The following is a 25,469-nucleotide window of genomic DNA, read 5'->3' on the forward strand; positions in this document are numbered from 1 at the left end:
GAACCGCAGAAGACCCAGATTAGTCAAAACACATTTGAAAAAGCGCTAGTTGTAGAATTTATGCTAGCTGGTTTCAAGACTTACTATAAAGCTATAGTAATCCAGACTGCGTCACATCAGTGAATAAACAGACACACTGATGAGCAGAACAGAAGAGAGAGCCTCGAAATAGACCCACACTGATTTTCAACAAGGCAGTTGACTTTAAATAAGGCACCAAAGTAATTCAATGGTGAGTCTTTTCAACAAATGATGCTGGAACACTCACATATTCCCACAGAAAAAAATAAACCTTCATACCATATACAAAAACAGACGTGAAATTGACCTAAGAGGTAAAACTATAAAATTTCTAGAAGACAGGAGGAGACCCTTGTGACTTTGGGTTAGGTAAAGATTTCTTAGATACAACACAAAAGGCTAACCCATAAAAGAAAAATATTGATAAATTGGACTCCATCAAATAACTGACATTTGATCCCTGAAAGACAAGACAGAGAATGAAAAGGCAAGCCACAGACTGGGAGAATATTTGTCAATCATCCATCGGCAAAAGGGCAGGTTTTTAGAATATTTTATAAATAACACAATTCAATAATAGAAAGACAACCCAATTAAAAAATTTGACAGACATATCACAAAGGAAGTGTACAAATGATAAATAAACACATAAGTACATGTTCAAATAATAAGCAGTCATAAAGAAAGGCCATTTAAACCACCCCATGGGATACCACGACATATCACTAGAATGGCTAAAATTTAAAAGACAGATAATACCAGGTGTAGATGGGAATATGGAGCAATTAGAACTCACATGACCAGTGGGCTGAAAAATGGTCCAGCCATTTTGGAAAACAATTTGACAGTTTCTTATTCAGTTAAATACTTACCATAACAGCCAGCAATCATACTCCTAGGTATTTGCCAAATTATATGACATAAAGACATACATCCACACAAAGATCTGTACATGGATGTTCACAGCAGCTTTGCTCACAGTGGCCTGTGACAGGCAGCTTCTAAGTGGACCCCCCCATCCCACCTCCTGACATTCATGCCCTTATAATCAGCTCCTTTGAATGTAGGCTGGGCTTACTGATTTACTTGCTTATTTACTATTAGCTTTACTGATTTACTTACTGAGATGTCACTTCCAAGATTAGGTTATAAAAAGACTGTTTCTGTCCCAGGGGCTCCCCCTCTTTCCGATTGCTCATGGCGAGGAAAGTCAGCTACCATGCCATGAGCGGCCTTGTGGGGGAGGGCCACACGTCTGCACACGGAAGTGCATCTTCTGAGGCCTGCCAATAGCCAAGTGAATGACCTTGGAAGTGCATTCTGTCTCTTCCCTCACCCAGACTGAGGCTTGACTGCATTCTTACAAGAGACCTTGAGCCAGAGGCACTCAGCTAAACCACGCCTGAATTCCTGACCCACAGAAAAGGAGATAATCAATGTTTATTGTTTTAAGCTGCTAACCTACCACAGCCCAAAACTTGAAACAAGCCGAATGCCCATTAACTGGTAAAGGGATAAACATATTGCATATTTCCGTAAGTGGGACACTACTTACCAAGCAAAAGAAAGAACTATCTATATACATTAACAAGCCGGATGAATTTTGAAAACATTATGCCAGGTAAAAGAAGTCAAGTACAAAAGGTATATACTGTATGATTCCATTTATAGGACATGGTGGAAAAGGCCAAACTATATTAATAGAAAACAATGAGTAAGTGATTGTAAGGGCTAAACATCGGTGAAAGGGGACTGATGCAGGAGACAGAGGAAACTTTTGGGGGGTAATGGAGATGTCCCTTTATATTGATGGTAGTGGTGGTTACACAATTGTATATCTTCATCAAAACTCATCTAGTGGCACACTTAAAACAGGTGTATTTTGGTGCACCTGGCTGGCTCAGCTGATGGTGCATGCAATTCTTGATCTCGGGGCTGTGAGTTTATATATATACTTTATATATATAATATATATACACATATATATACATATATACACATATGTGTGTATATATACATATACACATATGTGTGTATATATACATATACATATGTATATATGTGGTGTATCTTACTATATGCAAATTATACCTCGAAATTTATTTTAAAAAAGTTGTTTCTATTTTTACAATGACAATTTTTGTTTCAATAATTCTTAATTAGAATAGCAGTCTTTCTGGAATTATCTTTGGGTTGTTAAAACCTACTTTAACAAATACAATCCAGGTAGAAGGTTATAGTGCCATCAAAACAGGAAACTTAGTTGGGAGTTTTGACACTTCTTTGAGAAGACATTTAAGAAATCAATGCCTGGTAATGCTAGAAAAATGGAAAAGCATATCTTAAAAATAGGACTACTATTTTCAAAATACGGAAAAATGGGATAGTCACATATGACTAGTTGTTTGAGACTTATTTCCCACTGGAGGATTTATGAGGACGTTTCCTGTGGTAAATCAGCCTTCTCTTGTGCCTAATTCCTCCAGCTCGTACACCAGAGTTCACTAAGTTCTAGTTCATAAACTAAGGCCAGCAAATTAGGATGTCCTGAACAGTTCAAGAGATCTTTCCACACACGACATTTATGTCAGTAAAAGGTAGCAAAAGCAGAATGCTTTTGCCTGAGTTCACTCTTGAAAAAAAATTTTTTTTAAACTCAGAACAAGCATCTGAGGAAAAAGAGTACTGATTCCTCTCTTCTGTCTTTGCAAATTCCTTGAAAATGGTGACAAATACAGGCAATTTAAAATACAGGAGGACATGTGACGGGCACATGGAAAGCCAGCCTGAGAGGTGGGGCCAGAAATCACAGGCAAGGGGAAGAAGAAAAACAGGCGGGCAAAAGGCAGCAGCTTTCGAACTGTTATGACAGGGCAAAACGGGCTAACATATCGCAAACGTCAGGGAGGCATGAAGTCAGCTGTTCCCTTGGGAACACACTGTGCTATTCTGAAGATATAAAAAGGAGCTGGATCAAAGTTGAGGTCTGATTATTCCAAAAACTGCGACAGAATAAACCTTTTCCTAAGAGATTCTTTCTTGTGGTTGAATACTGAGAGAAGGAAATATGTCCTCACAGTAAAACTTTAGCCAATACTTGGCATCTGGAAGATCTCTTGCAGTCATCGCCCCGAGTAGGAAAATACCCTCATTTGTTTTGTCTTTGTGAGCTAGCATGGAGATATCGGGCACCAAAAAGGACAGAACATTTGGAATCACAGCATGCGGTAACTGGAAGGAGCTACAGATCAGTTTTCTTTTTTTTTTTTTTAAAGATTTTATTTATTTATTCGACAGAGATAGAGACAACCAGCGAGAGAGGGAACATAAGCAGGGGGAGTGGGAGAGGAAGAAGCAGGCTCATAGCAGAGGAGCCTGATGTGGGGCTCGATCCCACAACGCCGGGATCACGCCCTGAGCCGAAGGCAGAAGCTTAACCGCTGTGCCACCCAGGCGCCCCTACAGATCAGTTTTCTAATGCTGTGTAACTAATTACCACAAATTTCATGGCTTGAAAAAAAACAAATGTATTATCTCTTGGTTTCCATAGCCCGAGAGTATAGACATAGCTTAGGAGGGTCCTTAGCTATCAAAGGCTATCACAAGGCTGTTATCAAGGTGCCATTTGGGGCGCAGGTGTCTCTCCCAAGTTCACTCAGGTTGTTGGGAGAATTCAATCATAGGGCTGATCTCAGTTTTCCTGCTGGCTGCTGACTGGGGGGTCACTCTCAGCTTCTGAAGGCTGCCCGAGGGTCCTAGCCCCATGGCCCTCCCCTAATATCACAGCTTACCTCATCAAGCCAGCTGTTGAACTCCCCAGCGTGCTCTCAGGGAGTCTTATAATCATATAACCATGCATTCATGGGAATGACGAACCCATTACCTCAACCATATACTGTCACCTAATTAATAGTGTGGCTAATTCATCACTCACTCTCCTATCCCCGCCTATGCTCAGCAGGATGGGGTTATACAGTTGTGCACACCAGGGGACAGCAATACTGGGAGCCCTCTCAGAATTCTGTTGACCAAAACCATCAACACCAATCACGCAACATTCTTACTTCACAGATGGAGGAAAACTGAGGCCCACAGAGGAAAACAGTAAATTACCCAAAGAGTCACGTAGTAGTTACCAGGACAGAAAGAACTAGATCCTGTCTGCAAAATTTCTGTCCAGAGCCTGCCACTCTCCCAAGCTTCTTTCTGCCATCTGCCATGGTTGAAAATAAGGTTGTTTTTCAGGAAAGAAGGGGAAAAAAGCAGGATAGCCAGCTAGACCACGAATCATCATGCAGATTCTAGGACCCTCAGGGAACACCGAAAGAACACTTACCTGAAGGGTGCTGGCGTGCTGACTCAGCGCCTTCGAAGAATCATAGTCCGCAGGATTAGCCAGCAGACGGCTGGTGTTTTCTACCCAGGCCTCTGTACTCCTCAAAAGGTCGTGATATTCCTCCATCTTGACTGTGGCCTGTGAAAGAGAGGCCGTAGCAGAGAGTCTGACGCCTTCTACTTGAGTCAAATGAGTCTCGAATGAAGCATTTGTTACTACTCATCAGGCCGGGCCGGCAGTATTCACCCACCCCCTCCCGTTTTTGACCTTTTTTTTAAGACAATTAATCCTGACCATAGGTGGAAAGGAGGTAAGAAGTTCTACCCTAATGCTGTGGGTCTCAGTAACAGTTCCCACGTAGCCTTGCAACTAGTCTGGTTCCCATTTTACGCTTCATTCTCAAAACTGGATTTGTGCTTTGTCCTCCCGTACAGGGCCTTGTCCCCTAATATCCCAGTTCCTCTGGGACTAGGTTACATGTACAGCTCACCCACCACGACCCCTACTTGGAAAGGTGGGAGACAGCGTCTTGTTCCTGAATGACATACTTTCTTGTGGCTGGCTCCCCCCAGGGACTCTTGAGATGGCCTGTCACAAACGCCCATGACCAACTAGGAAGCCCAATGCTCAGCTGGTCTCCAGGTGCAGTCCGGCCTCTGTCTGGATACTTGCTTCCGTCTGTCCAGTCAGACTTCCTGCCGGTGTCAGCAGTTAAATCATCCTCCCCATGCCCACCTGAACCTCTCCTGTGGCTCTAGCTTCAGAACCTAAAACTGGCAACTCAAGGGAAACTGGCTGCCTCTAAGTATCTATTTTCGTTTTGTTTCAAAGCCTTCTCAATAGCACGACAAGCCAAGGGTAGTGATCACGTGTTACCGTGGTACCTTATTCAGCTGTGAGGTTCTAGATTCTGCTCTCTGTGAGACTTGCTGATATTGCTGGAAAGGAATCATCAGGTTATCCATCCATTCTTGAGCCTGTCCGGGATCCTGTTCAACAATGTCCTGCACTTCGGAATCCAGCTCATTGAGCCTGGAACGCCAGAGGTCTAGCTCGTCCCACATTTTCTGGAGAAGGAAATCGGAAGTCACTCTGCATGCAGACGTCCTGGCTCATTGTGTGAATTCTTAGTTTCTGCACTGTATTTGCACTTGCGAATGCTACCAAGACAACATCACAGGTGTGCTATTTCACTTATGCCCAGAAACCACTTGTGACCTAAATTGAAAAACACCTTTTCTGAGGTCTCTTAGTCTAATGGTATTCGTTTCAGGTACAGAATTAGCTGCAAGGGTACAGAAAGACCTGGACATTTCCAGAGACAAATGACACCAAACAAGGTCAATATAACCCCACTCTTTCAAGAGTGATGAGGTAACATTATGTTATACCCAAATCTTTTTAGACCAATAGATATATGTGTGTGTGCATGTATTTAATCTAGAATATAATTTTTATTAAGTGTAAAAATAGGGGTGTGGGTGGCTTAGTTGGTTTTAGCTCAGGTCTTGATCTCAGGGTCTTGAGTTCAAGCCCCACATTAGGCTCCATGCTGGGTATGGAGCTTGCTTTTAAAAAAAAAAAAAAGTGTAAAAATAAAACTAACAAAAAGAAAATAAATGTTTTGACTCAGGATTAATGCAGTGGCAAAAAATTCTAGTGACTGCTCTTGGCTCAAGAAACCAACAGACTGGATTCAAAACCTGGTCTTGTGTGGTCAGAGGAACTTTCAAAGGTAAAATATTCAATTCTTACTTAATATTTGCTTAACAACTAAATTTTTAGAAATAGGAAATATGGACTGGTTAAATTAGGTTTCTCTACTTATTAAGAATCAAGATTTTGTCCAATGGTGAGGCATATTCTGACCTATTTTTAAAAGTCTCCATTCATATTAGAATACTTCCTTGAAATGCAGATTAGAGTAAGAATGCTTTCCACATGCAGAAGTTTACTAGGGAGTTAATAGTAGAAAATCATGCTTATGTACAGTTTTACCTAACACTTGCTTTCCTAAGATATTTTACAAGGGAAATAAATTTGGAATTTCTATTTTCCTGCTTCCCCTTGTAGTCTAAAGAAAAGTTGTTAATTCCATTCAGATCCTATTGAAATATATTTTTTTAATCAAACACGTTTCAGAAACGTTCCGTATTATATTTCCCATGTTAATTCACGTTAGAAAACAAAGACTCCGAGAAATGCTCATAGAAACATGTTAGCAAAATATCAGTCTTTCCAGGATAAGGTCCTTACTCTCCTTTACTTGTGAAAAGGCTAACAATCACAGGCTTTCAGGGGTTCGGGCATATTCCCACCATGGAAAAATTGAGAACAGTTCTTGGGGCGCCTGGGTGGCCCAGTTAAGTGTCCACCTCTTGGTTTCGGCTCAGGTCATGATCTCAGGATTGTGAGGTTGTGCTCTGGGCATGGAGCCTGCTTGGCAGTCTCTCTCTCTCTCTCTCTCTCCCTCTCCCTCTGACCCCCATTCCAAGAAAACAACAACTGAGAACAGTTCTTAAATGCAACTTTCTCCACCAAACCTCTGCAGGTGACACTCAATAAGGGGGACCCTGTGGATGTGGGTTAGGATCTCTGTGCTTTGGATTCATCCACAGAGCACACCATGATGACGGGGGAGCAGGAGGAAAGCCAAAAGCTGGGGGGAATTAAAGGAGAATGTTACCTTCTGAATTTCTTGAGCTTTCTCAATATTTTTGCTTTTCTGCTGCAACATCTTTTCAACATTGTGGAGGCCATTGTTAATTTCATCTATTTTTCTACTCATTGTATATGAGGGTGAGCTTTTCAAAACTTCGTTGCTTATCTGTTACAGTGAAAGAAAGACACATTTGGCTCACAGATGTCTTCTATACTCTATTCACAGTTTCAGGTGATAAAACGGATAGTCATGCTGTTATGCGATTTTACTTAAAAATTTTACTTTACTTAAAAATCTTTTAAAGGCTAGGGGGAATATCCCAAACAATTCGAGCTAGTACGTTAATTAGAGGGTAGATTAGCGGACTAGGACATGGTGGCTGTGCTCACTTGACCTTTTAAATCCAATCTAAAAAAAAAGGAAAAGAAGGGGCGCCTGGGTGGCGCAGTCATTAAGCGTCTGCCTTCGGCTCAGGGCGTGATCCCGGCGTTATGGGATCGAGCCCCACATCAGGCTCCTCTGCTGTGAGCCTGCTTCTTCCTCTCCCACTCCCCCTGCTTGTGTTCCCTCTCTCGCTGGCTGTCTCTGTCAAATAAATAAATAAAATCTTTAAAAAAAAAATAAAAAAACAAATAAAGGAAAAGAAAATCAACAAACAAAAATTTGTTGAATGTAATCCACGGCATGCACTACAGATCTGTGCTGAGTTGGGCAAAACTACTGAGTGTACTGCCTGAGACATACCCCAATGGAGCAAATGATATGAAGAAATTCAAGGGAGATAAATTATTCATCATACAGTCTCTCATTTTATGAGAAAGACCTCTGCACAGAACTGTTTTCAATAAAACCTAACTTATTCTCAAGCTGACATAAAAAAATGTAATTCCCACCATAATATTCATTTGGGTGAAATAACCTTCTAAAACTCGCTCTTTCTTGAGAATGCACAAAGCTTAGTTTTTCTCTGTGTGAATGTTTCTAGTGTATGTTTTCACAGCAATCAGAAATCTAGCTGCTGAACAGTGTAATTTTTTTATCTGAATGATTTTCTTAAGAAAATAACTTGGGCTAGGAAAGATAACAGATGAATGTTGAATGTGTCATTTTTCAAATACCTGATTAGTTCTTGTTGGGCTTTTTTTGTTGTTGTTGTTGGGTTTTTTTTAGGCTATGTTGATAAGGCTTTCTCCCAGCAGCCATTAAATAACCAAATAATACCTTATGTTTTGCATAATCCTTTAACCCTTTTAAAAACCACTACATCTGTATAACCAGTAAGACTAAAACCTTTCAATGAAGAAACTAGACACAGACTAATTGACTTGCTTAAGGTCACATATTAAGGCAGCAGTTGAACTTCTCCTGCGAAGCCCCAAGGCACCAGACTCTGGAGCTCCCAGGCTCTTTTTCACATTTCAGGATGTTGATACTTCTATAAAATGTTTTTATTCCACAGACCATCAGGCAGTCGAGATTTTTAGGAAAAAAAAAAAAAACACAAAACTAATCCTATGTTAGTTTTCAAATTGCTGTAATAGCTCTTTATTGCTATGTAACAAATTACTACAAAGTGAAGTTTTCTGATACTTGGGGCAGTTACTCTCTTGGCAGAAAAGCATATAATTTAGGTACATTAGGAGACCATGATTTAGGAAAAGTAAGCAGCCCTCCGAATTACACCAAATGGTTCTATGTCTGCCCGGATCCTGCAGACACACCAAATAATAACAATCAGTTGCTATTTGTTACAAATATACAAGTTACCGTTGAAACCTTTCAACCCCTAAATTTAAGATTGATTTTGATTATACACTTTGTTAGGGATTGTCACAGGAAGTATTCATGGAAACTAATTTAGTTGTTCTCAAAAACTTAAGTATTCTCTTAGAATCAATAGTGCGTGATTCTTGAGAAAGTACCTCATAACAGATTTTCGTGTCAAATCAACAGAATTTGTTATAAATGTGTATTAGGAGCTTACATGTTTTTTCATGGTTCAGATTTTCCTGAGAAATCTGTCAAAGAAGTTAGCTGAGTTTGAAAGACGATTTTTTTGTGTGTGTTTGCATTTAAAATCTATTTTATTAAGTTACAGGTACTCCAGATCTCAAAAAGCAGTATGAAAAATCCTTCTGGGGATGCTGGACCAAACAGAATTTTGTTCTGTTGGGATATAAGCGGCCTTGCTATAATCCAATAAATTTGTCTTGCTAAACTCCTGGGTCTCCAGTTCTATGAAGCACTTCCCATTCTGTTCCAACCTTCCGATTCATCCGTCTGGGGATAAAGATTTGCTCAGGTGTGTTTTATGAGAACTGTGTTGCCACCATCAAAAAGATACTGTGTGTTAAATGCTCTTCCTAGTGAGTTGTGAAATTTATATTCTTATTGTCCTTGGCTGCAATTTCAAAACGTTCACAGGGAACAAGTTTTACAGCAAAGGATTATTCATTCCAATATTTTAAAGTGATTCTCCAGTTAAAAGAAAAAGCCAACTAAAAGCTAATCTATAATTCTACTTTTAAATACAAGAGAAGAAAACTAAGCACCTTGACAACTAAAAATAAACACATTACCTCATTCTGTTATCTGTCACTTATTAGAGCAATTTCATCTCCGTATTCAATACACAAAATTATCACTTATCTAAACTCTATAAAAACAGTCATAGCTGAAATCAGGGCAAATGAAAATGTGACATTACATGATCTTTCCTTTATATCCATTCAACTCAAAAATAGTAACACTAGTACAAACGATTATTACCTTCTCATCTATGTCTTCTAAAGCTTTTCTGCACTCTTCCACCTGGGATTCAATCTCTGCAGGGACTAGCGTGTACATTTCAGAATACTTGATTCGCAGTTTTTCCATAATATTCTCGAAAGTTAGCTTCCCTTTCTTAAAAATGCTTTGAAGCTCCTACAATCATCAAGAGAGTTTCAAATAGGCACAGAACAGGGAAAAAGTTAAAAGTGAAAGCAGCTTTCCCGCACATCCTTATGATTTAAATAAGCACACTTTGCATGACAAAGCCTCTCTACTGATACAAGCCGATTAAGCCTAAGAGATACTCAGTTTGGTCAGATGATGCTTTCTCGTTTGTAAGAATTAAACTTGATACCTCTTCGTAGTGTCAGACCATTGTCCTCAAAAGACATTACAACATCTCCCGCTTCTAAAGTACCCCTAGGATTTAACTATCTCAGTTGCAGTCTTGATCTAAAAAGCTCCAAGTAGCAAAAAAGTTTCAAAGAAGTTTTGTTGTTATTAACTTGTTGCCATTTTTGCTTCTTCCTACATTATTATCACAATGATTCAAGGCCACTAAAAGCCCTAGGCTTGAAGCACAAGTGTCTGCTTTCATGTAATTAGACAGCCCAGCAGAGCCCGACGTCTTTCAAAAGGGAGGGTTCCAGTTCCCTGCAAAGAATGTGGGTTTTCGGAGATAAAAGAAACCTGAACAAATAGTCTATTGGTTGTGGCCTAGAAACAAAATCTGATCTACGTTCTCCTGCACTAATTATAAAGGAGAAACTCATCTGTTTGGGAAAGTTTCCCAAAGAGCAAGTGGAAAAATACGTCTTGACTTCACTGTGGCTTTTGGGGGTTTGTTTTGTTTTTACAGTAGCTGTTCAGTGGCATTATTCGTGGTAATGGGTTGAGTCACCGCACTGAAGAATGATTACAATTTGAACGACTCCATGATGTGTCACTGTTTTCTTTTTCTTAACCCTCAACGGAAAACAAATCTAGAGCTGGAGTTAACAATGCCATTGGAAGGTGGAGTTTGAAGTACGCTGCCATCCTGTTTTATCTGGACCTCGTCAGAGCACTGGTCTTTACTCAGAGCTACGCATAGATGGCCGCCCCACGGCTGTGAGGAAAAGTTCCCTCTGCCCACACGGACAGCGCGTGACTCTCGAGTAAACTTCCAAATGCCGGTTTTGCTTGTTACCATTGGACCGGAATCATTCTTAAAAAATGAGGTCCCCAGATATCACAGGGGCATGGGCACAGCTCTTGCGATAGCGTGATTTAAAAGATATATTTGGTCTTCATTCCTGGTTCCTGAACAGCTTCTAAGACCCTTGGAATTTCCTGGATAGGAGTAAGAGGAGTATCTTTTGTTATTCATAACAAGCCCTTTTCAACCATACCTGAGTTTATTATACTAATGAATGACTCTTGGGGGGTGGGGGGTGGTGCTCTAGATAGACTCAAGCTGGGGCCTGGTCGCCAGAGGAACCAATCCTGTGATTAGAGGGTTAGAACTTTCAGCCCCAATTCCCAACCTCTAGGGCGGGGTGAGGAGCTGAAGGTTGAGTTAATTATCAACGGCAATGATTTAACCAACCATGCCTACATAATGGAACTACCATAAACAATGATTTAACCAACCATGCCTACATAATGGAACTACCATAAACCCCCGAATCAGCCAGGTGTGGAGAATCTGGAGTTGATGCTGGGAGAGGGGCACATCCACAGAAGGCCTGGTCTGAGAGACTTCCCCCTTACCTTGCTCTATGCATCTCTTTTATTGGCTGATTCCAAGTTGTATCCTCTACCAGTAATAGCAAAGTGTTTTCCTGACTTCTATAAGCCATTCTAGTAAATTATTAAGCCTGAGGAGGGGGTCATGGGAACCCCTGATTGACAGCGAGTCAGTCAGAATTACAGGAGGCCCAGGACTTGTGATTAGCTTCTGAAGTGGGGTGGTCTTGTGGAAGTGAGCCCTTAATCTGTGTGGTCCGTGCTAGCTCTTGCTAGTCAGTGTTACAGTTGAACTGAATTGTAGGACACCTAGTGAGCTTCCAGAGACTTGGGGAAAAAACCCCACACGTTTGGTGCCAGAAGTGTTGTGAGTAAAAGCAGTTGCACCCCTATCAGAGATAAATCATAAACCCTACTAAAGTCAGTACTCTGACACCCTACTCAGTCATGCTCTGGGGCCCCTTTTCACCAAAGACACCTGAAAAGCCACTGAAAAAGGGCTGTTTGGTCCAGAAGGGCCTATCTCCCTGCTCTCAACTTTATTCTCTGCACTCTATCCATAGTGATCTCTAATGGCTTAGCCCACACCATGCCACAGGGCCTTTGCACGTGCTTTCCTCTCTCCTGGACCACTCTCTCCACTCTAGTCACAAAGTTACCTCTGCGCCAAGGGCTTTGGATTCAAGATTGCAGACCTGTGTCGGCCACATTCACTGGTTCCTCACCTCATTCCTCACTTACCTCAAACTGTTCTGCCTTTTCTGGGTGATCTTGTAAGTCCATATTTTGGAAAGAAGTTGCAGTCTGTCGAAATAAATTCTTCAAAGTAATTATTTCTTTTGTGAAAGAATGTCTTTCTTGGATTTCACTCTCCATCAATTCCTTATTTTCTTGAGCTTTCTGAAAAAGCCTAACATATAACAGCAAAATAAAACTGTTTCTCTATCCTGCTCTCTTGTGAGATAGTTTTATTTCAACAATTAACACAATGTCTTCATAGTTCAAAAAGATTTTCTTTCCTGAGCAAAAAGTACCAGTTTTCAATAATTTATTTAACTACATATATGAACATCTACCAGATTCTATCACTCAATGAAAAACCTCTCTAAACTTCATCTCAAAATATCCTCGTTTCACACTTTACTTTCCAATTGCTCTCTCCATCCTACTTTTCTCCATGTGATCCTTGAGTTCAACTGAATATAACGTAGAGGTGAGAATGGGGTCATGGGCAGGCTTTCGGGGATAGATGACCCCATTAGCCTTTTTATCTCAGCTGACCCCGTTTGCTGTGGATGTAGCCACCTTACTAGTAGAGAAGTTTAAGAGGGTACAATCTTTCCTGAGAGCTATTTGGTAAGTATTTCTAGCCGTAAATATATTATATCCTTTGACCCAATCCTTCTACTTCTTGGCATCTTTCTCAAAGAATTATCACAGATGCAGACAGAGATTCTAGCATAAGAATGTTCACTACAGTGTTTTTACAAAAGTAAAACAAAAAAATTACGTATAATTTAAAGGTTTTATATGAGGGCTTTGGTTAAATAAATTATGGCATATTCACATGTGAAATATTACATAGTTATGTTTTAAGGAACATTTAATGGCATAGGTGAATTAACATGATATGCTGAAAAATCACTTAGACAAAAAAACAGTATAGTATTATGATCATAATTTGTTTAAAAATACAATCATAGTGGGGCGCCCAGGTGGCACAGCGGTTAAGCATCTGCCTTCGGCTCAGGGTGTGATCCCGGATCCCTGGGATCGAGCCCCACCTCAGGCTCCTCTGCTATGAGCCTGCTTCTTCCTCTCCCACTCCCCCTGCTTGTGTTCCCTCTCTCGCTGGCTGTGTGTCAAATAAATAAATAAAATCTTTAAAAGAATATACAATCATAGTAAAAATATGAGGAGTGACTGGCAGTGATTATTGTTGAATGGTAAAATTAAAGAGGAATGTATATTAATCTAATTTTCCACGTTCCCTGACCTTCCTATAGTGAATATATATTACTAAAATAGAAAAACAGCAAACATTAGGAAAAAAATTCAAAGGATAGTCACCCTCAGTAATACCAGGATGGAGAACACATGCTTGTTTTTATTGTTATTAATCTTTTCCATCCCCCCCCCCCCGGACTTTTTTTGAGTATAGTTGACACACAATGTTACGTTCGTTTCTGGTGTACTATCTAGTGATTTGACGGGTCTATACATTATTCTGTGCTCACAAGTATAACTACCACCTGTCCCATTACACCGCTATTACAATTGACTGTATTCCTTATGGTCTGCTTTTTATCCCCATGACTTACTCATTCTGTACCTGAAGGCCTGTATCTCCCCCTCCCCCTCACCCATTTGGCCCATCCCATACCTCCCTCCCCTCCAGTTCTGCTTTTTGTTCATTTATTCATTTGTTTAAAGATCCAGTTTATGAGTGGAAACATATGGTATTTGTCTTTCTTGGATTGACTTATTTCACTTAGTATAATACCCTCTAGGTCCGTTCATGTTGTCTCAAGTGGCACGATCTCACCCTTTTCTATGGCTGTGTAATATTTCATTGGGGACATATACCATATTTTCCTTATCTTTTTGTCTACTGATAGACACTTGGGTTGTTTCCATGTCTTGGCTATTGTAAATAAAGCTGCAATAAACATGGGGCGCATGTATCTTTCGAGATACCGTTTTCATTTTCCTTGGGCAAATACCCAATAGCGGAATTATGAGAGCATATGGTATTTCTATTTTTAATTTTGTGAGGAACCTCCATACTGTTTTCCACAGTGGAAGTACCATTCCCACCCTTTCTATACTCTTCTGTGTTAACCCAATTCTATCATATCCTTTGTCATTATGCTATATTTTTATATTTTCAAAATTCAGTATTTTCTAAATCTTAAGGCTAAATTGTCAGGCACGTTTCCTTAATAGTTTTTCATAAGTCTTACTTGTTGCATCGTTCTTGCATCGAGGTAATCTCTTGAAATGCTGAAATTGTTTCTATAGCTTCTAAGCTTTTGGGAACATTCTGGATACTTCTCATGCGATGAAGAAGTAAGGTCAGTAACAGCTGCTGCTTCTCCACATTTTCCTGGTAACGGCATAAAGAGTCTTGCAGCTCACAGAGCTCCTCTGTAGTGGCCGCCTCTTTTGTTTTCGAAATTTCAGGGAGATCTTCTTGAAGATTATCTAAAATAATTGCTTCTCGTTCAATCTAATTCAATGAACAAAAAAAGAGAACCAAAATAACTAAAATGTACTCTGACCATTTCAGGAGCTGAAACATACCTTGGCAATCATAATTTTTGTATACTGGCTCTTCAAAGGGTTCCTAATACCATACCCTTGCTCCAAGTAGCAGCGGCCTTCCTCTAACTGGGAATCTTATCCCTCCACTCTCGGAATCCCAGAGTTCCCAGCTATTCATCATGCAGATATGCAATTAAAACACTGCTGTCGTGAGCTGAAGGAAACACTGCTGAATATTTTCATAAATAATTTCTCTCGCCTTCAGATTTCAGTTGAGGAAGCAGTTATTTCTCCTGAGGTACCTATAAGCCGTTAGAATGAGCTCCCCCAAACTGCAACCACTGTGGACGAGGCTGGGCAACTGCTGGCTAATCTTTCTACAGATGTCTTTTCTTTCACACCCTATTCCTCTACCCTCAAACAAGTAAGTCCAGTACTTCCTGGTTACCCTGACACCCACACCAAAGGGAAAGCAGTCCTAACTAATCATGTGTTTGTCACACGGTGATGTACAGAACCCAGAAATACATAAAATCGCGTATCTGCAAAATGGAGCTCTAGCACCCTTGACCCCAGAGTGGAGACACAGAAAGTCAGATCCCTCTAATGCACCTCATCTTAGCTGCCCCCCCCACTGACCACATTCTGCCCGAGCACTGTCCACTCCCCTGCTCTCACGTTCAAACTGAGTCAGGCGTCTTGCAATCTTGACATAAAGAATATCACACCGGTCAACTACATCCATTCAACGCTAACTGAAATGATCAATGAAAACCTCGATGCCGAAGGGTAGAAAATAAGACCTAAGCATAAATTCAGCATAAATTCAGTTTCCAGGAGCCCAGGGGTCTAGGGCATGCCAGAATTCTATAATGTAAAGATCAAGTTGTTCAGTCCTATACCTCTATCATTAAGAAAGAGGCTGAGCACTGGATGTGTCTACCGGGATTCTGGAGGCGGTACACGTTATCCTTGAGAGTATTGCTCGGATCCCTTTATCAGAATGCTGCCGATGCTGACAGAGTCTGCAGCAGGGTCAGGCAATGGTATAAGCTGCCCTGCCCCTTGGGCCATATGATCCAGTGGAGTCCCCGGTCACTAGAATACACAGGTATAGATATAGACGGCCCCTCTCCAAAAGAGCTAGTTACGGAGTGTATGCTTTCCATCACCGCAACCTAAAATCGGTTGGACTAGAAGTGCTAGTTCTTAGGCAGGCAGCTCCACTTCCACCAGGGATGAGATAAAAGGGTTCCACCAGGTTGCTTTGCAACCTCCCTGGCAAAGAACCAGCAAGCAAAGAAAGGCACTGCTGTATTGTCAGAGATCATTGTGCACCGAGGGTTTCTAATATACACCAGGATCGAAAGAAGTAGGTCGGTAACCCAGAACGTAATGGAGCCTCTCTTGGTGCTTCCATGCCAGTGATAACCATGAAAGAGCCACCACAGCAACCGTGACCCAATAAGAGTAAAGCAACGAAAGGTTGTTCTCCTCGTCCCCCGCCCGTTCCCTGAGATCACTTTCCAAAATAAAACCACCTGCCCACAAGCCCCATCTCAGGCTCTGCTGTCTGGTGTAAGTTGGTAAGTGATTAAGGAGGTGAACACAAGGAGGGACAGGGGAATAATTTTTATCGGGACAATTTAACTCAAAAGCCAGACAAATAATTCACTTGTGAGAGATAACCAAACCCAATCCAATATGACTCAGGAATTAAAAGAAATGAACTACGGATACAAGCAGCAATATGTATGCATCTCCACGCATAACGCTTAGTGAAAAGATGCCAAACTCAAAAGGCACAAACTATTCCAGTCCATTTGTATGACATTCTGGAAACAGCAAGACAGATTAATGGTTGCCAGGGGCCAGAGGTGACAGAAGGGGCTGATTACAGAGGGGCACAAGAGAACTTTCTGGGGTGATGAAAATGTTCTAAATCTTCATTGAGAGTCATTGGTGATCATGTGACTGTGTTCATCAAAACTCAACAAACTTTATGCTAAAAAGGATGAAGACAGCTCTCAAATCAGTCAAATAGTTGCTACAAAAATTATGCCTTCACTCTTCCATCTAGAAGAGGCTCTGCAGCCCCTGAATGATTTCCCTTGGACACAGAATTCTAATAATATGGTTATAAAACTTTTAAGTTCACAGTCAATTATATAGTCTAGGAAGGGAGAAGGAGCCATAGTTGCACCATAAGTAAACAGAGTGAAGGAGACTGAAAAACCCATAAGGAGCAGAATTAGGAACTAGGAAAAGTCCTTTGGACTTCAGTACACGGGGAAGAAGCCAGCCTTATACCTCCAATTATCTTTGAAAGCATGACTTTATTCCCACACATTATGACCAGTGAAAACAAAATGAGGACTCTGACTAACCAGAGATGAATAATTAAGTCAAGCAGATTCTGTTTAAGAAAACAGGAAGGTAAAATTTTAGGGGGGAAAACAGGCAAATCAAAATTTCAATTGATATTTTAAGTTACAAATTTAAACACATTTACGTTTCTGAAAATCTACTTACACAAAACCTTTATCTCATAAAGATACTGGATTATTCTATTACTATCCACAGCTTTAAAAGAGAAATTCATTCTGTCACATACAAAAGCACCAACCATGCTAACAGGATCTTGCATGTACAGGTGTTTAAATGATATTATTTTTATTAAATGGATACAAGCTATTTTAAATCCTACATCAATTTGGTGTGTGTAAATATCATTTAAGTTGATAGTTTTGTCATGAAAAACACCGGAGCGTAAATTTGACTCCTCCTCTACCACTCGCTTGTAGATTTGGGCAAGCTACCCAATCTCACTGTCTCACTTTCCTCATCTACTAAAGGAGGATAAAATAAAAATATCCAGCTCAGAGGACTCTTGTGAGGATAAATGATACATATAAAGTGCTTAGGACTCTGCCCAACACACGCTCCATACCCGCCCACTAAGTGTTATAGTTGTTGTTACTGTTATTACACAAGCACATATCTTGTTTGTGCTACTCTTTGAAAAACACACTCTGCCACCAGATATTGTCAAATGCTTCTATGAATAATTACAAAGTTCGAAATGAATGGGGTCTGAATTAATCAAATATAATTGCAAATAGGTATATAGCAATAGAGAGACAATGTAGTACAATAGAACAAAAGCTTAGAATTAGCCTAGACCTGGGTTTCAAGAAGAGCTGTCCTTCAGGAAATATTCACTAAGTGCCCACTAAGCACAAGGCCCCGGGCAGATTCTAAAGTTACAGCAGTGAGCAAAACAGATGTGGCCCCAGTCCACAGCCCCCGCTCAATCACTAGCTGGGACGTCTTGTGCCAACAGAAATCTCTCAGTGCCTCAGTATCCCCATCAATAAAATGGTCATAATATTTAACTCCTGAGGCCAATGCAAGGATTTGGTGACATCACGTGTGAACTGCCTTCTTAGGACAGCACACAGCCTACTGCAGGAACTCAAAAAACTGTGCCAGTATGAATGGGAAAGAAGGGGGCGAGCAGCAGTAACTTACAAAGTTTCTTCATTTTAACAATTCAAGAGTCTATTTACTAATCAAACCCTATTAGCACTACCAAAATAATATTCAAGAATACCAAGTCGCTTTTCTTAAATTGAAGTATTTTTATTTTATGGACAAAGAGCTGGCATTAAGGTAGGTATCTTAGGTCTCTGCAGTAAGGTGGGTATCTTGGATGACCCATTCAAGGAAGTTCACTTCGTCCAACTTAATGAAGTCTGTATCCTCCCAGTACTGATGGAAACACTGTAGGCACACACTGAAGCCGTTATTTCCAGATCAGACCATGCCAGTTTGAGCAGACATGGCAAGAACGAGAACCCTGGCCAAATTTTCTCTGACGGCTCCAGTAGAGCTGTTGGTGACTCATCCTACTCTCTGGGATGCAACGGGGCAAAAAACCAGAACACCAAGTTTTAAGCAGAAAAATATGCTAGTGCTAAACATTTACATCCCAAAGTGTGACCTACCACCAATCAAGTATTGCTTCATTGTATTTCTCTCTTTAGTAAATTTAGCAGGAATTTTGACATGAATAAGAGAGAAGGGTTTTCATTTTATGCTCTGATGTGTACTTCATTTATACCTGATCCTTTGGAAAGATTAATGGATACCCTAAGGTAATTTTATACTATTTTAAAATTTCTTTCTAAATATATGTGATAGCTTAAATCCGGAATCAAGCTTAAATTAACATCTGTGATTGATATATATTAAGGAGGCTTTCTTAAAGAGAGTTTTCAGAAAGAGCAACATACATATTTCTAAGTCCATAGTTAACAATTAATTGGAGTTAATTTCCACAGTTAACCATTGTAGTTAACTTCAAAATTAGCTGGTCATTATGAATATTACTTAATTCTAACCTTTAGTGTTATGTAGAGACAGTCATTTTAAGAGGGGTTAACCTGGATGCACAATAAAGATTTTAAAGCCCAAATGAGCAAGTACTTATTTCTAAGTATTTATAGGTATTGCCTGATACCAAAAACACAGCACTATTAAGAAAGAATTTGAGTCATTTCCGGGAGATTATTTTACTAGGACCTATAAACACGTATGTGTTATGCATACGCGATATAAACAAACGGTACCTGTTGAGGACTTGTTTTATATAAAAACTAAATGAAAATAATAAAAAAACAATTTAAATGGCATTTGCTAGGAAACTGGCTTGATTGTTGAAACGAAGCACTTACTTCTTCACTGACAAATTTCCACTCCCACTTCAGTTCCTCACACCATATCTCCCATTCTTTAGCAGCCTCCAGCAAACTCAACCATTTGTCCCACAGAGCTGCCGTGGTTCTGAGCAAACAGGTGTCATCACTCTCTGTGCACGCGGGTCTCAGATGCCTGAGGACCTGACGTAGTTTCATTAACTCTTCTTTGGTTGACAGAAGATTTGACCCCAAAGCCTTAAAAAAGAAAAGGAATAGGAGGAATATAATGTCTATTAATTTTTCTGAGACTTATAAACTTTTTAAAATCTTGAACTATTGATGATTTTAAATCATCCATAAGTAGGGGCGCCTGAGTGGCTCAGTCGTTAAGCGTCTGCCTTCAGCTCAGGTCATGATCCCGGGGGTCCTGGGATCGAGCCCTGCATCGGGCTCCCTGCTCAGCGGGAAGCCTGCTTCTCCCTCTCCCGCTCCCCCTGCTTGTGTTCCCTCTCTCGCTGTGTCTCTGTCTGTCAAATAAATAAAATCTTAAAAAAAAAAAATCATCCATAAGTAGTACATGACCTGTTTTTTAGCCCTTTTGGAAGTCAATTTGAGACAGATTAGAATTACCTGTGTATTATTGTGTTGCCCATGAATTTGGCACTATGGTGACAAAAATGACCCATAAACCAATTCTTCCAAGTAAGGAAGTGTTTTGAACCATAAACATCCCAAAAGCACATTGTTATTTTAATAGAAGTCTCATTATTTTACCAGATTGTTAATTTGCACTATACTTATCAACCACCAACACATTATTTAGGGTTTTTGTTTTTGTTTGCTTGGGGACAGGTGTTAAGCACAGATAATTTAGAAGGTTTTCACTGAAACCCTAATAACATAAAACCATAGATTCTAACAGACGAAAATAAGCAAATATAAAAATTACATAAGAAGAATAAGAAGTACCTAGAGTTTGGACTTATGATAGTTGCATTTAATTCTCCGTCATTGATCCAGCAACATCCCACAAAATCACATGAAAGGTGAAGCTTTAGAAAGAATGATCACTGGGGCGCGTGAGGGGCTCAGCTGGTTGAGCACCCCACTCTTGATTTCCCCTCAGGTCATGATATCAGGGTCGTGAGATCGATCCCCACCGTGGGCTCCCTACTCAGCAGGAGTCTGCTTGAGAGTCTCTCCCTCTGCCTCCCCTCCCACCTGCTCACACATGCTCTCACACTCTCTCTCTCTCAAATCAATCAATCAGTCAATCTTTAAAAAAAAAGAAAAAGGGTGATAACCGTGAACAGTTAGTTGCTGGTTTGCTACAGTCCCATGAACCCAACTGATGGACTCTCTCGGAGCCACTGTTTCATGTCTTCCCTTGGTGTTTGGTTTGGGGTATTTTCTTGAGTGTACAGCTCAGGTTGAAGATCTCTGTGGGACACAACAGAGCCACATTCCCAGCTGCCGCCACCTGCTCTTTCTGCCAATTTTCTGCATACAGTCTCACTGGAGATCTGCAAATACTGTTACCTTGCTCTGTTCCAAGCGCTCTAAAGCTTCTTTGTAAGATGCCGGCAACGGGAACATGGACTGCCCAAGAACTGCCTCCATTTGGCTGAGGTTAGCGCAAACTTTCTCTTTCATTTTTCTATAGCATTTGTAATTCTCAAGACACCTATGAAGCATAATTAGGGGGAAAAAGTGATATTAAATTTTATTTAGTGCAATAAATTCTGGACTTCCCAGAATGAATTCTGAACACTTAATAAAAAGCAGAATGTAATTCTCTTTTTGCTATTCAATGTTTTTCACCAAATTTTTATTGACTATCTCCTCCTCACAGGGACCTGCATAAGACTTTTAATGCAAACTTAACAGGCAGATAAGCCTTTCTCAAAACACCTAAACTGCAGGGGTGCATGGGTGGCTCAGTCGGTTAAGCGTCTGCCATCGGCTCAGGTCAAGATCCCAGGATCTTGATATCCAGCCCTGTGTGGGGTTCCCTGCTCCGTGGAGAGTCTGCTTCTCCTTCTCCCTCTGCCCTTCCCCCTGCTTGTGCTCTCTCTCTCTCTCAAATAAATTTTAAAAATCTTAAAAAAAAAAAAAAACCACCTAAACTGTAAAACTGCATTCTTTAAAACTACTAATGAAGTATGAATTCTTCATTGAAATTCTGAAGTACAAACCACTTAGCCTTAAAAATGCTCCTATCTTTTGAACCATTAATTCAACTTCCACAATTCATCCTGAGGAATTAATCCTCAAAGTAGGGATTTATCCTAAACCTGATAAAACCTTTTGCACAGTAAAATCTTTTTTCTTATTAAACTATTAATTAAAATGGCAAATATTGGAATATACTTTTATATATAACAAAAAATATGGTTAAGTAAATTACAACAATCCATTTTATAAAATATTTTATAGCAAATACAATTACTTTTATGAAGTTTTGTTACAATAAGAAAAAGAGCACATGTTATAAGGAAAAGCAGCAGCATATTTTCATAGAGAATAATGCTGTGCTATATTAAAAAACACTATGAATAAGATTATATGTATAAAATTGATAAAGTCTAAATCCCTCACTGAAAACAATAAAAAACCCAGTAACAAATATATTTTTTAAAAATTATTAAAATATAATAATAAACTGGAAAGGAATTAAGGAGTATTCAGAGGCCCGAAACTATATGAAAGTGGAAATAGAAATAAGATGAGCTCTAAGGACAGTTTTTCACTTTGAGGGCATTTGCTGAGTTTCAGTTTTATTAACCTCTTCCTGGAATACTGGGCCCCAGAGGATAAACACTCAACCCAGGATAGCTATTTAATAGGAAACCATCTCCATAAAGGTATTTGTAACATACATAGCAAAAGACCAGCTTCCAAAATACAGCATAAATCTCTACAAGTCAATAAAAAAAGACAAGCAACCCAATAAAAATTGGGCAATGGCTTGAACAGGCATTTTTCAGAAGATGAAACATGAAAGACCAAGAAATAAAAAAGAGGCTCAAATATATCAATAATAATAGAGATGCAGATTAGAATCACAATGAAATATCACTTCTCTTCCATCAGACTGGCAAAAATTAAATCTCCTTTGGGGCACCTGGGTGGCTCAGTTAGTTAAGTATCTGACTTCAGCTCAGGTCATGATCTTGGGGTCCTGGGATGGAGCCTCGTGTCAGGCTCCAAGCTCAGCAGGGAGTCTACTTGTCACTTGTGCTCTCTCGCTCTCAAATAAATAAAAATCTTTAAAAAAGAAAATTAAATCTCCCAACATCAGGTATTGGTGAGGATATGAAAGAGTTGGAACATAGAATGTTCTTGGAACACTAGTCTGAGTAGACATAAGTAAAATCATTTAGAATGTAAAATGTAAGATGTGCATACCTTTGACCCAATAATCACAATCCTTGATATATATTCCGGGGAAGCTCTTGAATTTAAAAAGTTTCCTATTGTCACTGCTTGTAAATGTGGACTAGAAAAACCCAAATGTCTATCAATATCTGGGTGACCGAATTTTGCTCTAGACAAGAACATGAATAAACTTCAGCATCATAATGATGAATTTGAAAAAATGAAGTGACAGAAGTATACACATACATGAAAATGGAGCAGAAACACATAGTAAAAATATTTTAAAAAGGAAGAAAATGGTAAATAAAAAATTGGACATAGTGGTTAATTCTGAGAAGAGGAAAAGGACCACACAAGAGAATTCAAAAGTCATGATGTTTACCTTTGAACTTTTGCGTACAAAGCTGTTTGTTTTATCATTATTCTTTACATCATATGCAGACTTTTATAAACATTCTGTTGTATGTACTCAATATTAAATAAGAATAAAAGTAAAATAAATACAGTAAAATATTTGCTAGTTTTCCACAGATAATTTAAAATTTTTTCCATATTTTCCAAATTATTTCTAATGTGTACATGTGAATTATAAAGAAAAATAAATCTTAATTTTGTTTTGAAAGCCTTACCTTTAGAAAGAGGTACCCACCTTTCTATTTCACTTTCCTTTACTTTGGCTGCCCCCCTAATGGCTGAATCCTTAGAAACCAATTCCTGTAGAGTACACTGGAGTTGTTGTTTGGCTTCAGGGCTGGAGATAGTCCCCAGTTTCTCAGTGAGGTCCTGGATATCTGCTATTGTGGATTGCAACTCCTCTTGTTTCCAGCCAGGCGTCTCCAGTGGTCCTTCTGGGTTATCAAGGTCTATTTTATGGGAGGCAACAATGGCTTCACGGGCAGTAAAGGTTCCCATCGCCCTGGTGACTGCCTCATTATAGCGTGTCATACTTTCATAAGCATCATTCAAAACATCCTGGTGAATAGGAGATTAAATGTTGTGACAAAGCTGTCAAACTTTGGGGATTTTTATCATTCTTGAATTTTTGTAGTACATTCATAATATGTCTGGGTTTTATAAGGGTTAGAATCTCCTACTTTTAGTTGGACAATATTATACTAGTATTTAAAGACAAATAACTTTTTGTTTGCATAAAGAAAAATGATTTCCAGATTTGCTAAGAAATCTACTCAAAATTCAAAAATACATCTTATGAATCATGTCTGATGATATATATTCCTGTTCTAGAACTCTTATATTACATTATGAATTAAATAAAACAACTGAATATATTTAATGTATATAACTTTAATGGATGCTTGCTGGGAGGGGGGAATTAAAAGAAAACACATACCAAAAAAATCCCCAGATTTCTTGTGTTTTAATATTTTTTAACTTTATTTATTTTAAGTAATCTCTACACCCAACATGGAACTCAAACTCATGATCTTTAGATCAAGACCTGAGCTAAGATCAAGAGTCAGATGCTTAACTGACTAAGCCACCCAGGTGCCCCACCCATTCTATGTTTTTAAATAAATGGTTCTGCCACTAACTTTAGTTTCGAGCACATTACCTAATGTCTCCAGACCTTAGTCTTCTTACTGAAATAACAAAGAGTCAAAGTAAATAACTTTAAAGGTCCCTTCCAGTCCAGCTCTAATCCTATTATTTTGGAGATTTATGTCATTGTTTCTGGAAACTATATTAAAATCAAGTAGAGAAGTACTGAATTTACTCAACATTTGTTAAGCACCAATTTAAAGAACTTGTTAAGTACCAATTTTAAAAATATTAGGGTTTATAATATGACTTTACATTTATAGCACTTAAACCTATCAAAATATTTCAAAAATATTATCTAATAATTCTTTGAATTAAAGAAGGGAGTTAATTTCCCCCCAGTCTATAAATTTAATGCAACAATTCTGAAAATACAATGAAAGGCATTATATTAAGTACAAGTGTTTCAATAATGCCTAAGCTGTCTACCCTATTATTGTGAAAAAGGAGGGAATATGTTGGAGTCATTCCATAGCAGAGGTCAGCAAACTTTTCTCGGAAAGGGTCAGACTAAGTATTTGAGGCTTTGCACGCCATCTGGGCTATCACAACTACTCAACCCTGCTGGTGTAGCAGGAAAACAGCCATAGACATTCTCTAAAGAAATGAGCATGGCCGTGATCCAATAAAACTTTATTTACAAAATCAGGCACTACGGGCAGGTTTGGCCCATGAGCCTTCATTTGATGAACTCTGCTCTAAAATCAGACAGATCTTTTTTTTTTTTTTTAAAGATTTTATTTATTTATTCGACAGAGAGACAGCCAGCGAGAGAGGGAACACAAGCAGGGGGAGTGGGAGAGGAAGAAGCAGGCTCATAGCGGAGGAGCCCGATGTGGGGCTCGATCCCACAATGCCGGGATCACGCCCTGAGCCGAAGGCAGACGCTTAACCGCTGTGCCACCCAGGCGCCCCTAAAATCAGACAGATCTTGATGCAAATCCTGGTTCTGTTACTGCTGCAAGAGCTGAGAAAATGGTTGATGTTCCTGAACTTAAATTTCCTTATTTTAAAATGGGGCTCAGAATAGCAGGCACTTCACAGAGCT

The 25,469-nt window shown here is 39.5% G+C and overlaps 1 protein-coding gene and 1 pseudogene across 3 annotated transcripts in view; both read right to left on the reverse strand.

Annotated features, from left to right (window-relative positions):
- The window catches only part of SYNE2 (spectrin repeat containing nuclear envelope protein 2), a 308,022-nt gene that overhangs the window by 113,833 nt on the left and 168,720 nt on the right, over nucleotides 1-25,469 (reverse strand). For all 3 annotated transcript variants that reach the window (XM_026486841.4, XM_044379732.3, XM_048220054.2), the window contains exons 49-57: nucleotides 23,511-23,833; nucleotides 21,023-21,167; nucleotides 19,520-19,738; nucleotides 14,483-14,748; nucleotides 12,261-12,429; nucleotides 9,789-9,944; nucleotides 7,044-7,184; nucleotides 5,242-5,424; nucleotides 4,358-4,495 (exon numbers count right to left, since the gene is read on the reverse strand). In XM_026486841.4, the coding sequence (XP_026342626.2) occupies nucleotides 4,358-4,495; nucleotides 5,242-5,424; nucleotides 7,044-7,184; nucleotides 9,789-9,944; nucleotides 12,261-12,429; nucleotides 14,483-14,748; nucleotides 19,520-19,738; nucleotides 21,023-21,167; nucleotides 23,511-23,833 (1,740 nt within the window). The remainder of the gene's footprint in view (nucleotides 1-4,357; nucleotides 4,496-5,241; nucleotides 5,425-7,043; nucleotides 7,185-9,788; nucleotides 9,945-12,260; nucleotides 12,430-14,482; nucleotides 14,749-19,519; nucleotides 19,739-21,022; nucleotides 21,168-23,510; nucleotides 23,834-25,469) is intronic.
- LOC113246292 (40S ribosomal protein S29-like) lies at nucleotides 14,770-19,512 on the reverse strand (annotated as a pseudogene).

The sequence above is a fragment of the Ursus arctos genome, unplaced genomic scaffold, assembly GCF_023065955.2.
Source record: "Ursus arctos isolate Adak ecotype North America unplaced genomic scaffold, UrsArc2.0 scaffold_25, whole genome shotgun sequence".
In the NCBI taxonomy this organism is placed as follows: Eukaryota; Metazoa; Chordata; class Mammalia; order Carnivora; family Ursidae; genus Ursus; species Ursus arctos.